Genomic DNA, 11,743 nt, shown 5'->3' on the forward strand with positions numbered 1-11,743 from the left:
TGTCAACTTGGCTAGGCCTGGTTGAGTGGCTGGGCAGCTGGATGTAGTATTCCCCATGATGAGACTAGTAATCAACTCCATGGTGGAATCTACTGGGAGCAGCTGAGTAGCTACCTTTGGGTATGTGGTCTGCTTCCTGTATATAAGGATAAGCTTTGAGAATGGTCTCTAGCCTTTGGCACGCTTGGACCCTGCATGTAGCCATGTCATCGCTCAGCAGCCTGCTATGCTCTGCCAACCTTGGGACTTGCAATGGACTTAAGTTAATGAATGGCCTGCCATGTGGATTGGTAACATCAGGACTGTGCCTTTTTACTTGTCAACCTTGGGGTTTCTCAGCCTCAGCAGCCAGCAGCTGTCTGAGTGAATAAATGCCTCTAGCTCCAGTGGGCCGGGAGCAGGAGGCAGAGCTGGACCCCAAGGTTAAGGGGCTTTCACCCAGCCCCTAGAGCTTGGCACTTTGAACTTAAAGTCTCCAAATTTGTAAGAATAAACTCCTGTTTGTTAAGGCCATCCCATTTGTGGCGTATTCCTGTCAGAGCAGCACCAGGTAACAAGAACAGAATTTGGTACCAAGAGAGTGGGGTGCTGCTCTGACAGATACCTAAAATATGGAAACAGGAGTGGAGTGCATCCTTGACCCGAGACCCTGGCATACGGCGCACAGACAACAGACCAGCATGAGAGACGGCAGGAGCAGAGCCCAGAGACTGGCATGAGAGATAGCAGGAGCAGAGCCGAGAGAACTGGCATGAGACAGTGACAGCCTTACAAGCCTACGGAGGAGAAAGCTTGATGCCTTTGGTTAGGCTGCTTACTGGCGGAATGGGTTGCCTTCGGGCATTAATTTGTAGTAAAAATCGGCATGAAATAGAGTAGCAAGTTGACTGGTCCATGGAGCAAAAAAGCCAAGTGCTTTTTGGGCATGTTTTTTCAGCAGAGTGGGTTGCCCTCAGGCATTAATTGGCAGAAGTGGAGAGACCAAGGAAATGGAAGCAGAGCTGCCTCAGCCTTAAGGGTAGGACCATGGCCTTTGCGGGGTGGAACCGCCACAGCCCCCTAGGTTTCAAAGAGCAGGCCTTCGCCAACTTGGTTCTGGAGTGTGGAGCTGCTCGTTCATGTGCGCCAGTGGGATGGAGCCATAGCTGCGCCCAAGAGTGAGGGGGCGGGGCTGCTATGCCTAAGAGGGAGAGGAACGGGGTCCACCAGGCCAAGGGGTTGAGGTCACCATTCAGGAACTAGGGGACTGGAGCCACCCAGTAAGGAGATCTATACAGATGCCACCCATTGAAGATCTGTACAGATGCCAAGTTGACAAGGGGTGGAATTGTGGTAATTATGTTTGTGTGTCAACTTGGCTAGGCCTGGTTGAGTGGCTGGGCAGCTGGATGTAGTATTCCCCATGATGAGACTAGTAATCAACTCCATGGTGGAATCTACTGTGAGCAGCTGAGTAGCTGTCTTTGGGTATGTGGTCTGCTTCCTGTATATAAGGATAAAATTTGAGATGGGCTCTAGCCTTTGGCATGCTTGGACCCTGCATGTAGCCATGTCATTGCTCAGCAGCCTGCTATGCTCTGCCGACCTTGGGACTTACAGTGGACTTAAGTTAATGGCCTGCCATGTGGATTGGTAACCTTGGGACTGTGCCTTTTTACTTGTCAACTTGGGGCTTCTCAGCCTCAGCAGCCAACAGCTGTCTGAGTGAAGAAATGTCTCTAGCTCCAGTGGGCCAGGAGCAGGAGGCAGAGCTGGACCCCAAGGTTGAGGGGCTTTCACCCAGCCCCTAGAGCTTGGCACTTTGAACTTGGACTTAAAGCCTCCAAATTAGTAAGAATAAACTCCTGTTTGTTAAGGCCATCCCATTTGTGGTGTATCTTGTCAGAGCCCCACTAGATAACCAGAACAATTTTATTGATAAAGCTTTTGGTGTATAGTTCAAGTAGTGGTAAATGTTTAACTTTAAATCTCTAAAAATGTAATTTTCTGGGGGAAAAAAAAAAGGAACTCAGGTGGTGTAGTGGTTAAGGCATTTGGCTGCTAACCAAAAAGGTCAGGGGTTTGAACTCACCAGCTGCTCCACAGAACAAAAAGGAGGCAGTCTGTTTCCATAAAGATTTATAGCCCTGGAAACCCAATGGGGTCACCATGAGTCAGAATTGACTCAATGGCAATGAGTTTGGTTTGGTTTGGAAAAACATCATAACTCACAGAGAACAAGTAACGTTGAAAAGCGAACTCAGTCATTGGTAACCTAAATGTAAAGGGTTTTGTAGGAGTGCTTTGTTAATTGATTTACTTTTTATATACTGTTTTAATTTCATATCCTTCAGATATTTGGATTTGAACTGCATTTTGGAATTTACCTTTACATACAATGTCACTTTCAACTGGAGATCCAGATGGATACACCCCCCCAGATGGAGGCTGGGGATGGGCAGTGGTTATTGGAGCTTTTATTTCCATCGGCTTCTCTTGTGCACTTGGCAAATCTATTTCTGTGTTTTTCAAAGAAATTGAAAATATATTCAGTGTCAGCACCAGTGAAGTATCATGGATAACCTCCATCATGTTTGCTATTATGTATGGCACAGGTAAGAACACACTAAGGCCTGCTCTTGTAACTTCCAATAGGCAGATGAATGTTCTGTATTAAGTACACTGTAGTTCTTGAAGCCTTCATGAGGTATTTGAAATGTTAGTTCTTGAAGATATGTTGTAGAGTCATGTTTTTCATTCCCTTTAAAAATAAAAGCTACAATGCCAACTATGTGTTCTGTTAGGCCAGATAAAATGTAAAACAGGTGCCTTTATAAAAAATAACTTTAAGAAAAAGTGTTTCAAGTCTGTTGATGGTATATAGAAAGGTAATTGATTTTTGTGTTTTAATTATATTTCCTGAAATCTTGCTAAACTCTTGTTACTTAAAATAGTTTATTGGTAGATTCTTTCAGATTTTTTAGATAGACAAATGTATCTTCTGCAACTACTGATAGTTTGCTTTCTTCCTTTCCAATCCTTACACCTTTTACTTTTTTTTCCTTACTGCGCTGGCTTGGACATCCAGTATAATGTTGAAGAAAAGTGGTGATGGTAGGCATTCTCGTCGTATAGTTTTGTTTTAGTCTTGTTTTATATGAAACACACACACACATACTCTAAAGTCAGAAGTTTGATCAGGTTTTTTCATGTATCTCATCATATCCATGTGTCTTTGCTACAGATGCCTGTCTAAAAAGTTAGAAAGAGAGCAAAGAGTAGCAAAGTTAGAAAGAGTGCTGTTGGTAATATCCTAGATATATGAAGGATTCTATAGTCACTTATAATCAGGCTATTTGCAGCCTGTTCTGCTTTACAAGAGATAGACTAAGGTCTCTTATATTTCAGTTAAAATCTATCTAATACATTCTAGGTATACAGAAGATGCCCAGTCAATGTCGTCCCCTGTCCCTATTCCACAAACCTATGACTCTGAAATAATGATAGAAAGCAGTATTCCTTAACACTGCCTTCTGTTTTATCTGTTTAATCTGTTTATTTGGGTAGGGGAAGGTTCTGTCTTGGTACCCTTTTATGTCATTAACATTTGTTGAGTGTGGATGTGAGGGGATGGGCTTCTTTTGTATATTACTAAATGGTCTGTTCTCTTCTAGGTCCTATCAGCAGTATCCTGGTGAATAAATATGGCAGTCGTTCAGTTATGATTGCTGGTGGCTGCTTGTCAGGCTGTGGCTTAATTGTGGCGTCTTTCTGTAACACTGTACAGCAACTGTACTTGAGCATTGGAGTTATTGGAGGTGAGTTGCTATTGATATCTTTTTAAGCATTATTATTATTATTGTGTAGACTATGTAGTGGCTAAGGCATTTGACTGCTAACCAGAAGGCTGGCGGTTCAAACCCGCCACTCCTCAGAAGGAAGACTGGGCAATCTACTTCCCTAGAAATACTGCCTCAGAAACCCAAGGAGGGGTTGCTATGAGTTGGGATCAACTCAACGGCAGTGAGTTTGGTTTTTTTGGTTTATGTGTAGCACTTATCTGCCAATTCTGTTGAGGAATGAAATCTCTTCTTTAGAAAAATTATTGGATTGTTGTTTTTAAGAGCTGTAGTTATATTAAGAGTACCAGAAAAGCAAGTCTTTAAAGAAAGTTCTGGTACCTAATAGGTGTTTTTTGTTGGTTGAATGAACTAATTCAATCCTCACCTCCCTTCCTTCCTCCCGTCCTTCCTTTCATTTAAGGAAAATGTTTTCATTTTAAGGGAAATTGTAGCAAAAAGCAAAGAGTGTGTGGCAGGTTGTTGAAAGGATGGTTATCAGATACTCCAATCATTACGCCTTCTACCCAAGGAGATAATGGCTCAAATTGGAGTAAGAGATCACATTAGATGGAAAGAAGACATTTTCTGGTAGAGAAGTCAGATACATTTTCAAGGGGGTAAAGAGAGTATATATTAAAGCCAAACCAGTTACCATCAAGTCAATTCTGACTCATGGTGACCATGAGAACCCCTTTTTAATACCTAACTAAGAAAATAAACTGCTAATGAGATCCCTTATAGCTCTACAATTCAGAGAAAACCACCATTAATATTTTGATGTTATGTCCACTCATGTTTTCTATGCACATGCAGTTTTTTAGAAGAAAAAAGGATTAGATAATATATAATGTTTGTAACCAGTTTTAAAAAATTTAATAATACATCATACGTCTAATTGCCCATATCAATAAATATACTTCAGCAGATATTATTTTTCCATGGTATGAGTGTACCATAATTTATTTCATTAGTCTCTAATAGATGTACATTTAGGTTGTTTACCATTTTCACTCTTAATAAACAACATTTGTATAATAGTGCATCTCTATCTAGCTTTGAAAATTGTTATTTCCTTAGGATAAAAGTATAGAAGTGAAGGCCCTCAATGAGATAGATTGACAGAGTGGCTGCCATGATGGGCTCAGGTATAACAAGGATTATGAGGCTGGCGCAGGACCGAGCAGTGTTTCATTCTGTTGTACATAGGGTTGCTATGAGTCAGAGCCAACTCAACAGCAGCTAACAACAACAATAATGTTTAAATTGCAATTAATTGATTATTTTGAATACATATACTATAATTTACACACACACACACACAAAAGTAAAGAAGTGGAAATTCTGGGGGAAAATGTTTTTGATACAATTGGCCAAATTACTTCTCAGAAAGACTGTAATTCTTTATATTCCCACTTGTAGGATATGAAATGATGACGATAATAGGTATTACCTTTTTGGATTTATACTTTCACTATATTAATTACATATTTTTTACTTTCAAATATTTTAATATATCCTGAAATTTGAACAACAGAGGAAAGAATATAACTTCATTTATTCCCATGTGGTCATGAAGCTTATTCATTATTTCATTGATTAATTAATTAAGCAAATATTTATTGAGCCCCCATTGTATGCCAGGCATTATTCCATGGGGATAAAGTTGAAATGGTAGGCAAGATTTCTGCTCTTTAGTAGAGGGAGATAGACTATTAATAGATCAACAAATAAATGAATCAATAAGAAAAGTATCACTAATAAATACTATGCAGTGAGTTAAACAGACATTTTGATTGAGAAGGATTGAATAGTTCCTGAAGAGATGGCTTCTCTGAGGCATTGACTTTGAGTTTAGATCTGAATGACAAGGACCCAGCTTTATAAAAATCTAAGGGAACAGCTAGTTAAAGTCCTTAAGGCAGTCACAGGTTTAGCCATGAGATGAGGGCAGGGAGGTGTGTGAGGGCCAAGTCATGGGACTGCCAAACCCAGAGTGAAATTCTACCACCACTACCAGCAGCCCTAAACCCATCTCTGACTCATGGCGACCCCATGTGTGTCAGAATAGAATGTGCTCCATGGGGTTCTCAGTGGCTGAGTTTTCAGAAATAAATTGTCAGGCATTTCTTCTGAGGCACCACTGAGTGGATTCAAACCTCCAACCAGTATGTTAACTGTTTGCACCACCCAGGAACTCCAAATTGAAATCAGAGAGTATCCTAATCTGGTTTACCTAGTAGGGGAACAAGAATGGGAAACCACTGAAAAGGTTATTGGGATAATTATTTGTTCCAGCCCCATTGATTGGAAAATCCATTAATTTAAATGCATCATTTTGTTTTGTTCCTGAAGTTTCTGTCCACTTTCATAGATTAGTTTGTCTGCTAATCAGAAGGCTACTGGTTCAAACACACCAGCCACTCCTCGGAAGGAAGATGGGGCAATCTACTTCCATAGTGATACTGCCTTGGAAACCCAAGGAGGGGTTGCTATGAGTCAGGTCTGACTCGATGGCATATAACAACAACAACATTCTTGAAGAAGTGCCCCATGGTTCTAATTATTGCATCTGTCTAACACATTGTTAGGGTTGGTCCCACCAATTCTTTATCCTTTTCAAATACTTCTTGGAATTCTACTTATTTGTTCTCTAGGTATTTTAGTCATTTTTCTCATTTGAAAAGTAAAATACATTGACATTATCCTACAATTACATTAATGTATTTATTTAGTGTTGACATCTTGACAGTATTACATTTTATTATCCAAAAATATTGTCTCTCTCTCTTTCTCTGCCTTGCATTCTAAATTTACGAGATTATTTTCTCTCATTTTTAATCCCCTCTTCCACAGGAAAGCTAAAATTAAGAAACTAAATAGATCCTACATTTATTACTGTTTTTGTTGCTACTAGAGTAAAAGGGACTGTAAATCTAGTATTTGCTGCATGTTGTTGTTATGTTCCGTCGAGTCAGACCCAACTCATAGCGACCCCTCCTTGGGTTTCCGAGGCAGTATCACTACGAAAGTAGATTGCCTCATCTTCCTTCCGAGGAGTGGCTGGTGGGTTTGAACTGCCAGCCTTCTGGTTAGCAGTCAAGTGCCTAAGGCACTATGCTACCAGAGCTCCCATTTGCTGCGTAATGACACTTATTGTCCAAGAATGTTTATGGTATAAACGTCCATTTAATGGTTTACTGGTTATAATGGCCTCTCAGAGAATCAGGATGATTTTGTCACCTTTCCATTCAGATTGTTTATCTAGTTAATTAATCAAAAATAGGCTTCTGATATTAACTACAGTTTTTTTTTTCTCTCCTCCCAGGCTTTGGGCTTGCCTTGAACTTGAATCCATCTCTGACCATGATTGGCAAGTATTTCTATAAGAGACGACCACTGGCAAATGGACTGGCCATGGCAGGCAGCCCTGTGCTTCTCGCTACCCTGGCCCCCCTCAGTCAGACTCTATTTGATATCTTTGGCTTTAGGGGAAGCTTCCTAATTCTTGGGGCCTTCATATTAAACTGCTGTGTAGCTGGATCCCTAATGAGACCAGTAGGACCCAAGCCAACCAATGCAGAGAAAGATAAGTCTAAAGCATCCCTTCAGGAAGCTGGAAAATACAATGCAAAAAAAGGTGCAGGTGATGCAAATACAGATCCAAATGGTGGAAACTGCAAAGAGGAGACACTATCAGTCTTCCAAATGTTTAACAAATTTCTGGACTTATCCCTGTTCACTGATAGAGGCTTTGTGCTGTACCTGTCTGGTAATTTGGTAATGTGTTTTGCACTGTCTACACCTTTAGTCTTTCTTACTAATTATGCAAAGAGTAAGTATTTCAGTAGTGAGAATGCTGCCTTCCTTCTTTCCATTATGTCTTTTGTCGATATTATAGCCAGGCCTTCCATGGGACTTGTAGCCAACACAAAGTGGATAAGACCTCATATCCAATATTTCTTTGCAGCTTCTGTTATTGCAAATGGAGTGTGTCATTTGTTAGTACCTTTAGCCACCAGCTATGTTGGGTTCTGTGTCTATGCGGGATTCCTTGGATTTGCATTTGGGTGGTTCAGCTCAGTATTGTTTGAATCACTGATGGACCTTGTTGGACCCCAGAGGTTCTCCAGCGCTGTGGGATTGATGACCGTTGTGGAATGCTGTCCTGTCCTCCTGGGACCACCACTTTTAGGTACAGTATGTCCCCCTAATGTGTTTCTGTTATCATGTAACAGATTACAAGATTGGGAAAGTGATAGAAAGCAGAGATTAGTAAGCTGCTTGAGGGCAGAGAGTGAGCAAGTCTCTCTCATTTCTGTATTTTTGGTGCTGGCACAATGCTTGGTGCAGCATAACTACTGAGATGTTTAGAGAATTGGATTAAACCGAACTATCAAGTGAAAAGAATCAGATATTGTTACAAAATTCAGTTATCTTTAGAACAATTTTCTTCTCTTCCTAAAATTAACATGCTTATTGTAGAAAAATGTGTAATATACACATTTAAAGCTCTAGTGGTGATTTCATTTTAATCATAGAATTTATCTTAGTAGTAACATTTAAAATAATAACAGTTACCATGTGAGAGCTCACAGGGTACCAGGGACTGTCCTAATTATTTTATATATCCTGTCATGTCTCAAAAGTTTGTGAGCCAGACTGTGATATTTCTACTCTATAGAGTCTTCTAAAAATGAAATAACTTGCCCAAGATCACATAGCTAGTAAGTGACCATAAAACTCGATTGAGTCTATCCTAAGAATATAAAATTCTTCACATTTTAAAATTATTGCTTAATACAAAATACAACAGTTTGGCCTCCCCTGGATGTGACTGGATTTTTTTTTTAATTGTGATTTGAGTGAAAGTTTACAGAGCAAATTGGTTTTCCATTCAACAATCCATATGTTCTGTTTTGTGACATTACCACAGTCCCCACACTGTAATAATATTATTTTCATTTCTTCACTTCTTCCCTGCACCTACCCATTCCCTTCATCCTTCCTTCCCATCCCCTCACACCTTCCTAGCTCTATCCCTGGGTAAATGCTGTCTCATATGCTAGATTGTTGTAATGAGTGCATACTCTCCTGGTATTACTGTTCACCTTATAGGCCTGTCTGTCATCTGGCTGACAGCTGAGTCACAGGGGTTGAGTTCAGTAGCTTGAAGAGTGTCTAAGGACCATAGTCTTGGGAGTTCTACCAGTTTTCATCAGACGAGTAAGCCTAGTGTTTTTATGATTTTGAGTTTTGTTCTACATTTTCCCCCACTCTATCTGGGATCTTTTATTGTGATCCCTTTCAGAGCTGTCAGCAATGGTAGCCAGGTACCATCTAGTTCTTCTGGTCTCGGGGTCATGGAGGCTGGGGTTACATTAGTCCTTTGTACTAATTGTTCCCTGCATCTTTGAGCTTCTTCACTTTTGTTTGCTCTAGATAGGGAGATACTAATAATTGCTACTCACAAGCATTTAAAACCCCATGACTGGATGCTTTTGAGATTATGCATTACAAAGGAAGGAAGACATATAAAAGAAGATGTACTGACTTTTCAAAACTTCCTCTCCCTCTTTTTCTCTTCCCTATACCCAGTGATAAGGAGCTCTGGTAGCATAAGTGGTAGCACTTAATTGCTAACCAGAAGGCTGGCGATTCAAACCCACCAGCCACTCCTTGGAAGGAAGGTTGGGCAATCTACTTCCATAGTGATACAGCCTCGGAAACCCAAGGAGAGGTCGCTATGAGTCGGGGCTGACTTGACCGCACATAACAACAATAACATACCCAGTGATTTGCCAAATTCTATAATTTTTATCTCCTTAATCTCTCTCTAATATAACCTTTTTTTTTTTTTTTAACCATAGGAAGATGGAAAATGTAATGCTGTAGTCTACTATCTGGGCTGCTCCCACAGCTTCATAACTGATTTACTCACATCCAGTCTAGGTAGTCTTCAATCTGTTTTCTACTCTGCAGCCAAAATGATCTTTGCAAATGCAAATTTGACATCCCAGCTGATTAGAACTCTCTAGTTACCTCCCATGCTCTTACGGTGAGGATCCAATTCCCTAATATGGCCTGCAAGGCCCTTCATGGCCCGGGCCCACCTGCCTCTCCAGCCTCACATCCTCCTATTCACCATTTGCTCTCTGCCCCAGCATCCCTGTCATTCTTCCATCCCCTGTTGTACACCACACTTCCTCCCCCACTGTACCTTTCCACTTGCCACTCTCTGCCTGGATCCTCTTCCTTTCCTTTCCACCTAGTTGACTTCTGTCCTCCTAAGAGTCTCAATGTATTTGACACTTTAAGGAATGCTTTATTGACCCCACTTAGCAGTCACATCCCCTATTCTGCCTTTTTTTTTTTAACTTTTATTGTGGTGAAAACATACACAACAAGATATTTGCCAACCTAACAACTCCCATATTTATGGCTCAGGGACATTGATTGCATTTTTCATGTTGTGCCACCATTATTGCTATCCTGTTCAAAAATATTCTACCACCTATTAACATAAACTCAGTGCCCCCTAAACAAAAGCTTCCCCTTTTCCCCTCCCTCCCTCCTACCCTAGTAACCACTAATAAACTTTGGTGTATGTGTATGTATGTGTGTGTGTATATGTATACATATACATACATACATACATATCTTTTTTTTCAACCTATCTAGAAATTTTCCCTCCCCTTCTCTCCCATCCCTGGTAACCAACAAAGAAAATTTCCTTCTATGTATAAACCTTTCCTTGACTTTTTACATTAGTGGACTAATACAATATTTGTCCTTCTGTGATTGATTTATTTCACTCAGCATAATGTCCTCCAAGTTCATCTACGTTATGCAGTATTTTGCAGATTCTACAGTATTCTTTAGGGTTGTGTAGTATTCCATCATGTGTATGTACCACAGTTTGTTTATCCTTTGCTCAGTAATGGGCACTTAGATTGTTTCCATCTCTTTGCTATTGTGAATAGTGCTGCAGTGAACATGGGTGTGCATATATCTATTCATGTCCTGCCTCTCATTTCTTTAGGATATATACCTAGTAATGGGATTGCTGGGTCAAATGGTATTTCTATTTCCAATTTTTCAAGGAATTGCCATACCAATTTCCACAGTGGTTGTATCATTTTACAGTTCCAATAGCAGTGTATGAGAGTCCCAATCTTCCACATCCTCACCAGCATTTGTTATTTTCCATCTTGTTGAACTTTACTGTTAATTCTGGGGTGAAATGGTATCTCATGGTTGGTTTGATTTTCATCTCTCTAATGGCTAATGATCGTGGACATTTCTTCATTTTGTTGGTTGCCTGAATATCTTCTTTGGTGAAGTGTCTGTTCGTGTCTTCTGCCCGTTTTTGTTTTTTTCTTTCCCCATTGGATTGTTTGTCTTTTTGATGTTGAGGTGTTGGAGTTTTCTATAAATTTTAGAGATAAGTCCTTTGTCTGATATGTCACTGCCAAATATTTTTTCCCATCCTAGGTTCTCTTTTTACTCTTTTGGAGAAGTCTTTTGATACATGTAAGAATTTAATTTTTAGAAGGTCCCAGTCATCTAGTTTATCTTCTGCTGTTTGTGCATTTTTAGTGTTGCGTGACAGTCTATTTATGCCATAAATTAGGGCCCCTATGTTTGCCCCTATTTTTTCTTTAACGAACTTTATAGTTTTAGGTTTCACCGTTAAGTCTTTGATCCATCTGGAGTTAGTTTTTGTGTATGGTGTGAGGTATGGATCTTGTTTCAGTTTTCTGCAAATGGATATCCAGTTTTGCCAGCACCATTTGTGAAAGAGACTATCTTTAAAGAGGATTTTGGACCTTTATCAAAGACCAACGGACCATAGGTCAATGGATCTATCTCTGGGTTCTCAATTCTGTTCTACTGGTCTATGTGTCTGTCGTTCTACCAATACC

General features: G+C 40.1%; 1 protein-coding gene across 1 annotated transcript in view; it reads left to right on the forward strand.

The window, feature by feature from the left end:
- The first annotated feature begins 2,377 nt into the window (after window positions 1-2,377).
- LOC103205076 (monocarboxylate transporter 1-like) overlaps window positions 2,378-11,743 on the forward strand; it is a 25,341-nt gene continuing 15,975 nt past the window's right edge. The window contains exons 1-3 of the mRNA XM_007950345.1: window positions 2,378-2,594; window positions 3,654-3,797; window positions 7,147-8,013. Coding sequence (XP_007948536.1) covers window positions 2,378-2,594; window positions 3,654-3,797; window positions 7,147-8,013 — 1,228 coding nt within the window. The remainder of the gene's footprint in view (window positions 2,595-3,653; window positions 3,798-7,146; window positions 8,014-11,743) is intronic.

This window comes from Orycteropus afer, unplaced genomic scaffold (assembly GCF_000298275.1).
Source record: "Orycteropus afer afer isolate SDZICR_OR568_19922 unplaced genomic scaffold, OryAfe1.0 scaffold00010, whole genome shotgun sequence".
NCBI lineage: Eukaryota > Metazoa > Chordata > Mammalia > Tubulidentata > Orycteropodidae > Orycteropus > Orycteropus afer.